At 39.2% G+C, this 16532-nt stretch overlaps 1 protein-coding gene across 1 annotated transcript in view; it reads right to left on the reverse strand.

Moving 5' to 3' along the window:
- elna (elastin a) overlaps positions 1 to 5534 on the reverse strand; it is a 34972-nt gene extending 29438 nt beyond the window's left edge. Inside the window, exon 1 of the mRNA XM_069690845.1 lies at positions 5280 to 5534. Within this exon, the coding sequence (XP_069546946.1) occupies positions 5280 to 5355 (76 nt within the window). The 5' untranslated portion in view covers positions 5356 to 5534. The remainder of the gene's footprint in view (positions 1 to 5279) is intronic.
- Between the last annotated feature and the right edge of the window lie 10998 nt (positions 5535 to 16532).

Raw genomic sequence — 16532 nt, forward strand, 5'->3', positions numbered from 1 at the left:
AAAACATCTCAGACAAATTTAAAAGGGAATACCTTCTCAGTCTTGCACCCTCCCGCGCTACACTTTCCCAACCTTTGTCTCGGTGATACTTCCCCAAAGCAGAACATCAGTGAGGTTAGGAGAGTATTAACAACTTGGAAGACCCGATTGAAATCCTGTCATGGTTTGCCTTTTGGTGTCTTAGGTAAAGCTTTTCCACTGGAATATGGCAGGAGATCAATACAAGATTAGGACGATAAAAGCATGGGTTTGGAACAGCTGTGGGCTCTTCAGTGTAAGTACTGTAGAGCTGAAGATGACTGAGCGGTGGTTAAAGACAACCGTCAACCATGAAATCATTGCAAGCTAGTGGAAAGAACTGTTCATATTATGACTGTATTCCAGAAACTGATTTATGTGATCATATCATCAAGTTGAACTACCACAGCTACAAGTGAAATGTGTAAATGCCCTACATGTAACTCCATTCACGATTCAGTGTTTATATGATTTAAACAATTTTAGCATTGCAGTTCTTGTGCCTTTGTAAAAAAAAAAAAAAAAAAAAAAAATTAATGGAACAGCTAAAAATAACAGCACTTACGAATGACTGAAAAACGTCCAAAATATTCAGTATTGAACATAAAAATGTTTTTATGCCTCCGCGGCAGCAGCAGCCATAGCTGGAGCAATCTTGTTTCTTGGCTGTCCATGAATGTGATATCTGAGGAACGCCTTGAAAGAATTTATTCAAATTTGGCACAAACATTCACTTGGACTGAAGGAGAAAGTCATTCGATATTGGGGGTCAAAGGTCAATCTCATTGTCACCCTGACATCTGACCCATTCTTGTAAACATTATATCTCAGGAATGCCTTGAGGGACTTTCTGCGAATTGTGAGCAAACATTCAAGGATGAACTGAATAAATGTTGGTGGTCAAAGGTGACTGTGGCCTGACATCTGTCCCATTCTTATGAATGTTTCTCTGAAGAACGCCTGAAAGAAATTTCTTTAAACTTGGCACAAGCTTCATGCAAATATCTAATATTGTGAAATGATGGGGTTTTTTTTTTTATCCCAAAAGGTCAAAAGTGATCTTCAATGTGACATCATAATGTCTCTAAAAATACTTATCTGTCCATTATCCAACACCATAATTTAGGAACAAAAGGAAGATTGTGACCACATTTCACATTTGATCAGATACTGAACTGGTAACACAAATCTTGGGTGTCTCTGTTGAAACTGAAGACTGGACATGTTCTCCACTAGTTGTGTTGCTAAAATCTAAAAACTGTAGTTTTGAAAAAGAAAATGCAGGATTTTTTTTTAATTTAAACCAACTCATCGCAAAGTCCTAAGGGTACCATGTTTGTCCCCACTACCCCTCACGAAAACTCATTTAAAGTCCAACAAAGAAACTAATACAACACAGCGGATACTGTTTACATGACAGAGGATTTTGATTAAACTGACGTAATGTGTTTAATCAGAAGTTCATTTAATTACAATATTTTCTCAACAGTTTATCATCAGTTATGGCATGTTATTAAAAATATATGTAATAATGTTGTGCCCATGTTTTCATGTTCCTTGTAAACCTAGAAGATTTTGGGCATCAGCAGTGGCGGGTAAAGATGAAAACATTCCTGACAGAAGCCATTTCAAATTGCTGGCCAGAGAGACTGCTGCTAGCAGCTCACAGCCTGGTGAGGGCTGCTCGCAGAGTGGCTGGAATGAATCATCTGAGTTGATGTGTTTCTTTGTTGAACGCTTGGCACCGGTTGATTACAGACCAAACACCTGACTGGGAGATGGCAGGACCGACTTATCTACAACCAAGGAGTAAGATCGTGGCAAGTTAACTGATATGCGCTTTTAGCAGTGGTGAGAACTGACAAGGATGAATTCCCTCACAGTAACATTACAGGCGTTACTTGACTCGTAGGCGTTACTTGACATGAGTCATAAGTATATTAGATCGAAAAACAGCAAGTCATACTTCCACTAATGAAGGAACTGGATTGCATTAAATAGTCGATTAGGATTACAAAGGTAAGACGACCAATAAAATATGATGTGTATAGTACTGAGAAGTTGTGCCCTTGACATTTGCAGTGCAGTCCTTTTTGATTTATGTCCATAAAAATAACTCATCCATCTTAAGCCTCCGATCTGATCTCAACAACACTCATAGCGGTAGTTACAGTAAGAAAAATGTGATAGGAAATCCTTTTGGCCAACATGTTAGTAATGGCTTCTGGCTAGGAGCTTTGATGCAGAGTAAATTCCCAGCCAGGCAATATGCTTTGATGTAAAACTGCAAAAGCGTAGATTTAATTGTTCAATTTCCCAACACTTTTGCAGGATGAGTGCCAGAATGAGACATAAACTGTTTGCATAGAATAACAGTTCTTTTACGATAATAAACCCTGATCAATCAGTGCTTGTGACCAAATAGCTCCCACTCAAATGGTTACTGAATGAAGTCACCTCAGTACAAATTACACCAAACTGCTCAACATCAACAAATTAGAGTGATTTTGAGGATCCAGTATTAAAGAAGCTGAAGAAAAACCTCACCGGAAAAAAACTAGCTGAGTCTTGTTCAGACTACACTTCAAATGGTCTGTTTCTTTAATTGCTGTGTAGAGTTGCTGAGCACTGAGATGCCTACATGTCACTTAATCCAGTGTACCATGGCTGGCACTCAACCTAGTAGAGGGATTAAAGCAAAAGAGGTGTTCAAAACACATGCTAACAATAAAGCCTTAAGCACCACTTGCTTGGTGAACTAAGACAATCAGTTCAGCAATGCTGGGGTATTGCTGTAATTCACAACTGGCGTTTTGTGACGGCCAATGAACGGCATCCAATTTGCACTGAACTTCATCAAAAGCCATCGATTAATGTATTAAATTCAAGGCCAATCAATCAAGGCCAATGCCAAATGAGGTAAACTGGCTTCCAGCAGCACTTAAGAAAACATCACACAACCTCCTTAATTCTTTGGAGATTATGAAGGAACAGTAAAGCTATTCCTTCTTTTCCATTTGAGCTAAGAGCCAATCAACATTGTGCCATAAACTGTGTTTGTTTGTTTGTAAAGCCAAACCTATGACTTTAAGTCAGTTGCTTGTTGAAGTTGTCTGGAGGAATGCAATATATGTCACCGTAAGTAACAGAAACATGGGACACCGGATACACTCTGGGCATTAACAATGTAAAACTATGGCATGGGTTTGAGTTAGTTCTCTAATGTGGCATTGGAAAAATAGATGCCACTGAGCAGAAGCTGTCAACTCAAATTGTGATAACAAAACCTCGTAACTCCCTCTTTCCTTCTGATACATATTGTTTGTAGAATGTGAAGTGAGTCTGCCTCCTTCATTACACAAAGGACAACCAACACACATACTATAGTACCTGCAAATAGAGTAGCATCACAGGAGGTATATTAATTAACATATTCCATCCTAGATGTTCCCTCGAGGATAACAATTCATCGATGGAAAACCTTCAGACGGGTTTGGCTCTCCATCATAATACAGAGGGTTTCTGAGGGTTTAAATAGGCAGAGGGATTAAATGGGTGGATTGGGTGTTAATGAGGTTCATGTAATTCAGGTAATTTAGATTTGGATCATGCCCAGATGTTTTTTTTTTTTTTTTTTTTTTAGGTTAGAGTGCTCAGACACAGATGGAACTAGTTTCAGCACCACATAAATGTTTGATATGTAGGGACTCACTTGAGATCAAAGTTGTGCTGCTTGGCCAATATTGATATTTATTGGCTCCTTCACCTGCTATATATTCTGCCTGAAAGCAACTCAAAATTGCAACTGAAAGAAGACTGGCACAGACAAGAAATGATAAATGTGCTATAAGACAGAGAAGAAAACTTTTAGATGACACAATCCATGACCTGACAACACTAGACTTTGTAAACTCTCTAAACATCACTGAATTAAGGGGGGTGGGGGGAGGGTGGGGGGAATAAAACAGATAGAAAAAGTGAGACAAAATATTTATTTTTAGGAATCCAACAGTAAAACCATATGGTATCTAATAGGACACTTAAAATATTGGGAGATAAGGAACATGAACAGCTGCGACTTTTAAGCAAATAAATAAAACAAGAAATGGACTTGACTGCAGCACACCCAGATGATTCAAATGTTTTCCAGTTGGGGGCTGAATAACTCGGAGAATCTCAGCCAAAATACAGACCTTGAACCAATCCAAGCAAAGAGAAGAGAAAAGAAAACTTACTAGCTGAATGATAGTGGGAGGAAAGGCACACTCACAACCTCTTTCCCTCTGCTCTAAACAGATAAGACAGAACTTCAAAATGCTGTTTACACCAGTCCCTCAAATCTGCACAAGAGAAGACCTGTTCACCGCTTTCAGGGAAACTCTCCCATTCTCACATGCAGTCTGTCCACCCAGGAGTTCATCAGCGGTCTATGCGGTTTTTCTTAGTTGAAAGAAGGGCCAGCTGGAACCTTCTCTTCCTGACATCTTTTAGGATAGGATCTGCAGTCATGTAAACATACACATTCTGACACACAGGTGTGTGTGCGTGCAGAAGTCAATTTAACTGTATGAAATACATTAAAAACACATGTCCATGAGAAACATGTTTAGAGAAAGCATAGTGGCTTTATAATTTAAAATTAGATTGCACACACTACAGGGCATCATGATAAAGCCCCATAACAATTCTAACTCGCGGGACACAAATATCTAGTTAAGATATAGACAGCTACTGGACAGTACCGAACTTCTCTTCTAACTATAAATGTAATGCAAATAAGATACAAAGAACAACTTCCTTCATATTTATTATGGTGTTTTCTACAATAGTGGTTGTCATGGATTACTACTATACAGGGACTCAGTAAAAGTGCAGAAGATCAATATATCACTATCAACACATTTAAATCAACAACCCAAATATACTTGGCATTGTAATTGCAGAACTGTCCTTTTTAAGTTACAGTTGGGATTAAGCAAAATGAAACAAAAAAGTTAGCAATAAACTAAACTACTTTTGTTTCATGCAAACTACGCTGCAACACATTAAAATACAGTTCAATTATTAGACAAAAAGTTTCATTTAAAATACTACTTGACACTTTACAGCCAATAAGAATCAACAAAAGCTTTTAATTACATTAGATATTAAATCTTATGTTTCTAAAGGAAAAAGAGGAACAGACTAAATATGCACCTGTTCCAAGTCTGTGATTGATGCAGCAAAGATTATAGCTATGTTCACCTCTAGCATGTACTTACCCCCTTGAAGAGAGGACTGAATCAGTGCAAAGAGAAAGAGTCCACAGAACAGCAACAGAATGTTTCTGTTAGCCATCTCGCTCCAAAATGCACCACCCCTCTCCTGATCAGCTGGTTTTATTCTCTTCTGGCTAATTACCACTCGTCCGACGTCTCAAAACGTGGTGAAAAAAGGGAGAAGATATTGGACTCTGTAATTAAGAGAGGGCAAACACTCTGGTTCAATGGATCACTTTGCTTTTTTTCCTCCTCTATGTCTGGTGTTGCTGTTTTTATTCTGGTCACTCCTGCCAACAGCACAGACGCTGCTGCCAGCAAGAAAGAGAGAGGAAAAGAGAGCGAGACACACACACACACACACACACACACACACACACACACACACACACACACACACACACACACACACACACACACACAGAGAGAGAGAGAGAGAGAGAGAGAGAGAGAGAGAGAGACCCCCCCCCCAATTCCAGTAGAGGGAATTGAACTGTCTGCCAAACATTTGTATGGATATGGAGCGTACTTATCTGTAACAGTCAAGAAAGAAACTGAGGAAGAGCAAATCACATACTTGGATAATTACCTGACCTCTGTGGGTCTCATTATTAGCTCATTGGCTTTCAACACTTGCAGTATCATTAGTTTTTGCTGTTTCTCTCAAGGACGTGGTCCAGAAAACTGAGGAAGAAGAAAAAGAACACAGCAACTATCAGAATGAGTCCGCAATGAACAAGAACAAGACATTACAATGTCACTGGCTCCATGCACCATAATCCATGTGTGGTAGGCCGTAACGTGGTTCTAATAAAGACATGAAAAAGCTGTCTGCATTTCACAGAAGACAGTGAGCAAAGATCTGAAGAAACATAAGGCTGCTCGTCTGTGCAGTGTCGTGTCCCGGCCAGCTCACCAGGATAACCGTCATTCTCAGTCGTGTACCAGGGAAGGCTTTAGAGAGCTTTAGTGACCAATGGAACCGACAGGTTGAAGCTGATAAGCTTGACCCTTGTTACAGCCATCTTTGGACTACATAGATAGATAATTACTTTATTGATTCCCAAAGGGAATTTACAGAAATACATTACACAAAATCTTCAAACCAATTATGTATTATCAGTCCTATCGCTGTGCTTCTAGCAGTAACTGCAGAGTTGAGATCAACCTGCTCATGGCTTGAATATTACTCTTATAGATCTCCAAAGTCAGAGCTTGGACTATTGTTTCAAAACGAGAACCGTGCTGAGGTTTCAAATGGCCGGCAAAGACTGGGTGGTTTCATATGGGGACCCTGCACCAGCCTCCCTGCACAGCATGACGTTTATCAGCCCTCGGAGTAGGCGGCCTGGAGTCTGTGCCTTTAATGAAGGTGGTGGGGGGGGGCGGGGGGGGGGGGGACACAGTCGTCTGGTTGAGAGCGAGGTCCACACTAGAGGGAGCAGTTTAGACTGTCACATTCATCTTGCGAGTGCAACCACCAGCTGCAGCCTCCACAAGAGGAGGTCTGCGCGAATGGACGGCGGCAACAAGTGGCCCTGGTTATGGCATCCACGGTGTGTCATGGGAGACCTGCACAGAAGGCCGGAGGCGGTAAGCTGATGACCATCCGACACCTTCGCTGCAACTGCCGAAGGCGGACCAGGCAAGAGAACCTCGGTGATTCGGAGACAAAGGAGAGCACAGCTGCTCGCCCAGGGGTACGTCGGGCGGGCAGGCAACTGCTGTGTTGCATATATGAAGCACATGTGCCAATGATCATTTGGTGCGGGCCCCCATGCACCAAACGAGCATTGGCTCAGGCTTAGGACAGAGATGGGGAGTCGTAGCAGGGCTGATTTTCTAAAAAATTTTTTTTTTTTTTTGCCTTTTTCAGAAAGCGGCTTAGCACAGTCTTTATGCAATGATGAAATGATGATGGGAGAGCAGCTACACAACGGCTCACTGTATTTTCTTCTCTTCATTTTCCAAATACAATATCCACAAATGAATTTAAAACAACTCTGTTTACTCCTACTGATTAACGTTTCACAGATAATATGTCGATACAATATTTGCACTGGAGCTTCATCACTAACGGGACACATCCTGTCCAGACATCCGTGTGCACATTCTTCTTGGCTCAACATTTTTAGCCATTATTTAGGAAACACCTCACCGCTGACAAAGCTGTCATTGTCCATCTTTTTGTTCTGGCATGGGACACATATTTGGGATTTTCAAGTAGAAGAGCTTGAGCAGAGGTACTTTTTACTGGCAAGAGTTGCGGCCAAAGTCATTACTCTTTCGGACACAAACCTGACAGACCAGGCTGTTGCATGCATGCTAATGGTTTCTGCTTTCCAAGACACACAGCATTCTTCATAGTAGTGACGTCCACCGTTAATGTTCATATTCCCTCATGCTGACTTCCTTGAAGTTAGGTCAAGCATGCTGACATTATCAGCTGTTAAAGGTTTGTTCAGACTAAATGCAAAGCATATTCACGGTTGAATGATTGAAGTCGAGTCATACAGCAGTGGATAAGTTTGAAGTTTTCAGCCAAGTAGAAATTATTTCCATTTGCGCCCAAGCATCTTCTCTAAAATTCCTGAGTCTGCTCTAACTTACCTTTGTCATGCCACTAATTTTTTTGTTGTTGTTGCGTGCCAACACACCCATAGAGACCTATGCACAGCATACAATTATTGTTTTTCCTAGTTATTTAATATAAGTCATTTTTTTCATGACAGTAGGTAATCACCTTGTTTTTACCTCAACAAACTGTAAAAACCGACCTGTGCCAGTGTAAAAACTAAAGCGAGCACAGCATAATACTGGACTGACCCAAATGATGGGAAATGCAAGCCATGAACTGACTGGACTGTGAGTTAAGTGTCTCATCCTATCCTAATTGCTTCCATCTAAGTTGTGATTCTTAAAACACTGTCATACACAAAGGAGCCACAGCAATGCGTTTCCATACATCACACAACCGCATGTAAGCAAACAGAGTTGCAGCGGCAAGTAAATGCAATAAGCTGCCAGATTTGGTTACTAATGTAGTAAACCGGTTTGTTTATAAACTCATTAAATCATTTAAATCGTCAAAACTACTTAAATAGTTTTTGCTTTTCTCAGGGTCCACCTGAGATCCCATTGTTCTAGTGTGACCTGCTGCACCATTCATGGCAAAAGGTAATTTGTATGTGCTTACAATATTTCTAATCATACGTACTGGAATGGTGATTTCATCAATGAATGGAAACATCTGTTTTTCTAAGTAAACTAATCAGATGCACACATACACACACAGAAAAAAATAAAAAAAAAAAAAAATATATATATATATATATATATATATAGAGAGAGAGAGAGAGAGAGAGAGAGAGATTACAATCAATACCATGGAAACATTTCAACAGCTCTCATGACTAAAGTAAATCATCAACTATAATCCAAACAGCAGGACACTGACTTAATGCTGCATTTTGTGTGGTACAATTCTTTCCCTGCTTGATTTAAGACCAAAACCCCCACTGACTCGTCTGTTTGGGAAGCAGAAGTGTATTCTGGATGAGAGCAGTGTTTTTCTCAATTTATTTGAAAGTCTAAATGTCTATTTTAAGTCATGTCTGGTATTCTTCCTTTGGGCTAAGTTGGATAGTGTTTTTGCCAAAAAAGCTGAGATTGAGCATAGGCTTTGATGAAGGCGCACACAGGTCACACAGGACGTACTGTTATTAATTAAACTATGAAGTGTAGGTTCTTTATAACAGTTGTGTTTTTGACAGAGCTGTAATTTATTTTCACTTTTTCCAGTTGAAAAAAACCTTTGTAGATTTTATAGTTGCGGCATAGTGTAGTCAGTCCTGTAGCATATGTTCAGTGTGACTTGAATGACAAATATGTTGAATAATTTGGTTCCCTTTAATTAAATGTAATAAAAAAAATATGCTTAACACAATACAGCAGTAATAAATGTAATAGAATTATTTATTTTAAAATGAATAAAAGTGGTATATATTTACAGTACAGATCCTTTCAGTAGATGTGTGAAAGTGATAGAAGCTAGTAGACAAGTAATAATAAATCCTACCAAGTGATTATGAGTCTGGTAACATTAAGCTCATACACTGAAACCTTAATGAGTGTGGATCTTCTTTGTGTCATATTACATTCCCCAACATGCCGCATCATTGAAATTTTCACACTGCAACAAACTCTCTTGAACGAAGGATTAGAGAACACTCTTCCTTTAATGGCTTTGCAACTGTAGCTAATCCTGGCAAAGCATCAAAATATAATCCACTTTGACTTTTGGCTTTGGTGAAGGGGAAATTAAGTGTGTGAAGACAACTTTTGAAGTCACTGCAAGAAACCATATCAACTCACGAGGGTAGAAATATATTAAATTCCAAACCACTGAGGCTTTAGTCACATTCTGATTAACTTTCTGCTCTATATGGGTGAATCTGCTGGAACGAGATAGAGTGTAGGAGGGTTGCCAAAGTTGTATCAAAATCACTCTTTATCTCAAAGATTGGTTTTGTTTCAAATTCAGGAGGTAATGAAAAAGTAATGTAATAACTTTAAATTCAAAACTTCTGACAATGGTCAAACTGGACACGCTCTTCATGTTTTTATATTACACATCAGCCAAGGAGTCGTAAAGAGTACAGCGGGATGAGCTCATTATTAAGCACAGGAGGTACTTCCTGTGAGTATTAAATGGTATACACAATCACCACTGGCATTGGTGTGTTTTGGTGAAGTAAACCGGTCTCAGTTTGAAATGATTTTGTACGAGAGGGAAATAAATGGCTGGTTTGCAACAACCAATCCAGTTAAATACAGGACTAAGCTGTAATGTACCTTGTCAATCAATGTTTAACTACAGTGCTGATCTGGCTTGGTAAGTTTTCACCAACTAATGACAAAGCATAGAAGAACAGGCAGTCACTGACAAAATGGTATGTGTTTTAATTGATCAGATGTTTCAACTTCCAATAGGTTTACACCTTTCGACTTCATTCACTTGCATATAAATTGCATGACTGTGGCATAAACCCACCTACTCTCCCTCTCTAACTTGCGCCGTATGGACATCCTGTCATACGTAATGAATCTAACATCTATTTTCTGAGCAGAAGAATCTTGCTTTTCCTGGTGGCGTCCACAGTGAGCAGATTTGGCTGCCTGCAATGGTCTCTGGAGTAAACAGCTAGTATGCTGATACAGATGGTTTTGTTTTCTTGTATATTGTTTTGTTGCAAGAAGGAAATCACTGTTTAACAGTCTACACATGGGCTACCATTGGTACAAGGAACCTTTGTTCATTGGGTAAGTGTTTACATCTTAGTGTGGGGTGCTGCACTGGATCCGCTCTGAAGTCATCATCATGCAATAATCAGAGGGAAGTTGGTCAGCCGCGTGGGGTGGTTCTAGTGTATATACTGTGCCATATCAATCCTTCAATTGACACTGCAAACATTAGTTTGGGGTCCATTTACACAGAATTTGCTTCAAAGTACCAAAAGAAACATAAAAAGTAGATCACAATGGTCAGACCACAGATGAAGGCTTTCTATCACCCTCTGTCTTCTGTCTTTATCACGGCGGTGCAAAAAAGCATCACAGATTGGTTGATGAAGAGTGTCCTGGTTGCTGTTTGAACGTCATTCTTTTAATGGCCTGTGGTGTGACCAACAAACAGACGTACACTGGCGTACCTCCAAAGTGTGATACACACATCCAGACCACAATCCAGATGTGGTTTCTCTGCCATTAGTATTGCTCTGCATATGAAGCAGGCTCCAGTGAACATCAGATCCAAGCCCAGGCACCCAGGGAAAACTGATGAGTTCTGGTAGGGGCCAGACCAGGAAGCAGGGTGACTCATGTTTGGCCTTAAAATCTTGAAGACTACAACTTTAGGAGAGATTTGCAAGCACTCAAGTAAAACATCCAAGTCTCTATATATCACTTCTTTGCGCTTTGCAGTGATAATTAAATTCACAACGGGGGTGTGTATTGCAGACCCAGTAAAGGCAGACCGAGTTTGGCAACATGCAGTGTAAAATAAAGCACAGATTTCTAACGTAGCCTTTGGTATAATGACCTTTATTACCGAGTTAACCAAACATGAATAGCTTCTCTGTTTACCACGGCTTATAAAATAAATATGCAATATTAGGATTCAAAATAAACAATAATTAATTACACCATATTTTAAGCATGACTAAAGCACCGAAACAGTCATTTTCATTTGTGTTTGTTTGGGAAGAGTACAAATATGTAAGCTGTTTATGTGTTTTTGTTGGTTCAGGTGGAAAGGTTTTGGTAAAGCCCAGCACTTAGGGGTGTTCTTTTTTTTTTATATATGTACAAGCTGCTGAAACATAAAAATTTCCCTCAGGGATTAATAAAGTAAGTATCTATTTATCTATCCATCTATCCATCCAATGCACAGTTTAGACTGCATCAAGCTTTAACAATAAATTTGCAAAATATGTCCTTACTAAAGGCAAGACATGTACAAGTTTGGGGGGGGGGGGTGTGAATGATCTAACCAAACCGTTTGTATTCATGGTATCAAATACAGTTTCTGAATATGCAAATTTATTTTGACTGTATCAGATACAAAAGAAATACCTATGTATGTATTACCCAAAACATCTCATTCCACCTGATAAAAACATGAAAAGAAAAAAAGCAGTTCTGGCAGAGTTAGGCCATGTCATTTCACATTGAAACATATTCCATAAATATTTGTAGAATGTTTGATTTCTGCCTTATCAGAGAATTTCTCAGGCTTTCTTTGGGACTTAGGGACATAAAAGTTAGGCAATGTGCCACTTAACAGTGGGAGAGAGTGAAGGCAGCCGAATTCATGGGCAATGTAAAATACTGATGAAACTACTTTTCATCATCTGATGCCGTCCAGCGAAAGACATGCTTAGGATATCACAAACACTAAGTGAGATGTTAACAACATTGCTGTTTATAGTTATAGCCATGACATGGGAAAACAGATTGAGGGCAAAATTATCACCATTCCCATGTATTTCACCAGCTTTTCCCAACGTGAAAAGACAGCCCTGCAATCATCAAGGGACAACAAAATTGGTATTTCCTGCTTCTACAGATCAAAGTTGCATATATACCAAATACTTCTAAGGGAAATTCAGTTACGGTTAGTTTTAACCTCACTTCTCAGGGCTCAATTAAGGGCAGGGGTACTCGTTTCCGACAGGCACACTAACACACTTCCTTAACATTGTTAGAACTTCCTTATGTCCCCATAATGGAACTGCTGGGACTGGCTCTGTGGCCAGGACAAGGGAGTTCACATGCGATAAGTACTAAGTACTATATTTTATGCCGTGTGTAAACATGAATCAATAGCATTTTAATAAATATCCTTGGAGGAAAGACGGACAAACTGACCCAAACTACAGATAAGCCAGAAAGTTCTCACACCAAGTCAGAGTAGGTCACACCCTTCAGGGAGATGCTTTCCACAAAGGCGGTTGTTCAAAATGCTCAAAGTGGACCATAACTTTCACTGACTGGATTTTAATGAAAGAACTTGAAATTTACGACGACATGCACCTCTCTCTCTGTTTCTATTTTGGACTCTCCATCCACTCCTCAGCTGACACTGTGCTGAGCACTTGGACAAACATACACAACACGTGTACATGTACACAAAAATGAAATTTGCCCAGAAATTCCCAAGACAACATGGGAATGTTTCAGATGCTCTGCTTCACCACTAGGGGGAAGAAAGCATCCCAAACAAAGCAAACAAACAAATGACTAACTTTCTGTCCAATGCAAATTTAGTCGTAATTGCAGCAAACTCTTAGCCTGCCATGACTGCCATTCCCGACAAAAATATCTTTATCTGTTTGACTTGTATATGTAACTTTTTTTACTACTCACTCATAGTAGTAGTTAGTTCAGGTCATAACCATGTCTTGTTGTACACTGTGAACCTCCCTCTCAGTGGGATCCGGAGTTCCTTCAACACTGAAACGAACAATTTAACATAATGATCATATTTAAAATACCACTTAATTAAGTTTTAAGTACTATAATGAGGACAAATTCATGGCAGTTTAATTATTACGAAAGTTCAAACATTTAGACTGACCTCACAAAGCCCATTGCTCTGAACAGCAATGTTTTCCAAGGAAAATCAATATGATAGTAAAAGATAGTCAAGCCAAAAATAATTGAGACTTAATGGCACTTAATGAGAGATAACAGCACATTGAGTCCTGGCTACCGGGTTCCAGTATCAACACAGTAAATGATAGCTATCAGCCTTGAATAAGCATTACAGAAATGAAGAATAGATAAATACTACTTTGAAAAGGGAAAAACCAACCACTCATGAAAAAATAAAAAAGACCTGTCATCACTTTAAAATAACAATTTATTTTTCTGCAGTTCACCATGAACGCATGTATTTATGGACTGAAGGGATTTCAGCTGCAATGAAAAACACTTCAAGGCCAGATTGTTATATGCGCCATAATTTCTGTAGCTCTCCAGTCAGTATTTGCCAGGAGAAAGAAATAGTTTGCACAAACACCCCCATTACAACACTGGAAAGGTGTGCGAACTGACTGGCTGATGGTAACTGTGTAACTGATAGAGGTCAAAATTGATTTTAATTCAAAAGTTAATGGATGGCCCCCTTCATACTTACATTTTTTGGTTTTGAAATTTTCAAGTTGGTAGAAAAATTCATCATGTAATTTAGCCAAAGTTTAAATGAAGATTCATCACTATGAGTTTGCCAAACCAAGGTATCTATCTTTGCCTTTGATACAGTACGTGAACTACTTATGTACATTGTTCCGTGTAGGTGTGATGTGTAATGTCATTTGCCCATCCACAAAACCTCCAGAAATAGTCTTGTTCATATGGAAAAACCCAGAACTTTTGAAGACAGCCACTTAACTAAAGTTAACACAGACCGCTGAAGCCTCTTACGGTATTAAGATGGATGTGAAAAAACTGATTCATATCCTCTCAGTGCAGCAGGGAAAATAAAACATTTGTGGAAGATCCTACATCAAGACTGTCTGATATCTAATAATGTTCCTGCTTTAACAATCACACTTCCCAACAAAGCCGAAGCAAATGGTAATTTCATACAAATTATGACTAATACTTCCTCTTAAATGCTGGAAATTCATGGTCAATGGTCAAATCAACCATAATCCTCAAAGGCGCCATAAAGTTCATTCCAACCCTCCCGTCTTGTTATAATTTCAATTTGCACAGTTTAGCATTGCAAAATATGCAGCCCTCTTGCTAATTATGACCTCTGTTCTCAACTGTCCCTAGGAGAGTCCATGCATAATTTCTGCCATTTTCCAACAGAAGAGTGCTCTGTGCATTATCTAGCATGCCAAGTCTCCGATTCAGTATGGACTCTAAACATCAGCGCTTCCCAATACAATTTTAAAGCTTTTTTTCTGATTAGCTGTGGCATTCGGTTTCTCTCAAAGTTTCTATTTCACTTTAACTCCAGTCACCTTTAATGATAGAGACAGTAATGATAATTTTAGTCATAGAAACTAAAGTTTATTTATTCTGCAAAGTATCTTCATTTTTACTTCTGCTCTCTTGAATTAAATTCAACCATCTTGTGAAAATCAATTGTAATCTTAAGTGAAAGAGGCAACATCACAGCAGGTGATTACGATCCAAGTCATATCAGCCAAACTCGTGTTTTATTCCTACTAACTTAACAACCGTGTCTAGAATTGCACATTTAAATATTTGCCGCATTCAGAATAAACTAAGGAACTTGCTGATATATTATTACATAATTGTCACACTTGGCATAACTGAGACTAATTTACATTCCACAGTCAGAGACGCATCTGTGATGATATAGGAATACAATATATTTAAAAGCAATAGGAATAAATATGAATGTGCAGTAGCTTTCTATACCAAAAATCATACAACGGTTTAAAAGCAACCTGTAGGTTGAATTTAACATTAAATATATACTTAATCTCTCGGAAATGATTGTTTGAAAAGTAAATGCATGGTTTGACATGGTTTGTTTCACATGGCATAATAGCAGAAATTCAGAAAAAAAAAATTGATCATTAAAACCACTTGCCTAATATTGTGCAACCCCCCCCCCCCCCCCGATATGTGATGGGGGACTGAAGCCAAGTCATGAGCCATGTCACATTAATCAATCACAACACTATTCACTGGGCTAGTTCTAGGATTTACGGCTACCTTTATTTTGTCAAAATATTTTGATTGATTTTACAGGAATTTCAGGAATCCTGAAATGTACAAAAAAGCAGTTTGACTAATGGCACTCGACCTGGTGTTTTGCTCCTATTCAAAATGTTGTGTAACTGCAGTACAATTCTGTGAGGCAGATTTTTCTGATGAATTTATTTTGAAAGCACAGAATTCATAAACGCCACCACTGCAGGTTTGGACAGGCATTAGGTCTGTACAATAGGGGCGGCGGGGACACTTTGGGCGGCAGTGAAAGAAAAGGTTTAAGAGTGCACATTTCCTCATGAAATATATGCACTATTGAACAGCACAGGCCTTTTTTCCCTGACCATCCCTTTGGCACATTGTTGCAGTGGTCCCACATTGCTATAGCTATAAGCTGGCCTGTTAATTTCTGAATGTGGTTCTTGGCATGAAAATATGGATGCTTAATGGGGCAAAACCACTGCGTCATGCCTGTGATATGTCCACTGAACATGCTCAGGAAGAGTTTGGCATTATTGTTCTGTATGCAAGCTAATTAAATAAGCACTGCCAGTTTGGTCGGAATGTAGGCACCAAGGAGACCCCCTCTCCCCATCATCATTCTCTACTACTCCAGTTCTCCTGAAGTGGCTCTTGTTCTCTTGTTTGCAGCAGCTGTGTTCGCCTGGGAGGGAATGACGAAAGGAAAATGTGAACTAACATGTGCCCAGGATGTGCCAGTTTTTTTCTTTTTGTTTTTTGAAGAAACACATGCCTGTTGTCGCCCTCCATATTCTATAAAGTTTATTGTCATGTTTTGTGGAGCTACCTTTTACTGATGCAACAGGTGGCACACATTGCATTAACATCACAACTGTTATCTGCCATCACCGGCTTCAGTTACAAACAATCTTTTTATGAAATCAAATAAAATATCGGTACATTATAGTGTGTATAGTTGACCAACTTAAATAAATGCTGACCAACATCTTATCTGAAGGCATAGCACTGTCAGGCAGGACA

Source organism: Brachyistius frenatus, unplaced genomic scaffold (genome assembly GCF_029030835.1).
Source record: "Brachyistius frenatus isolate BFR_SWC_R1_liver_20210118 unplaced genomic scaffold, ASM2903083v1 Contig_1, whole genome shotgun sequence".
Lineage (NCBI taxonomy): Eukaryota > Metazoa > Chordata > Actinopteri > Embiotocidae > Brachyistius > Brachyistius frenatus.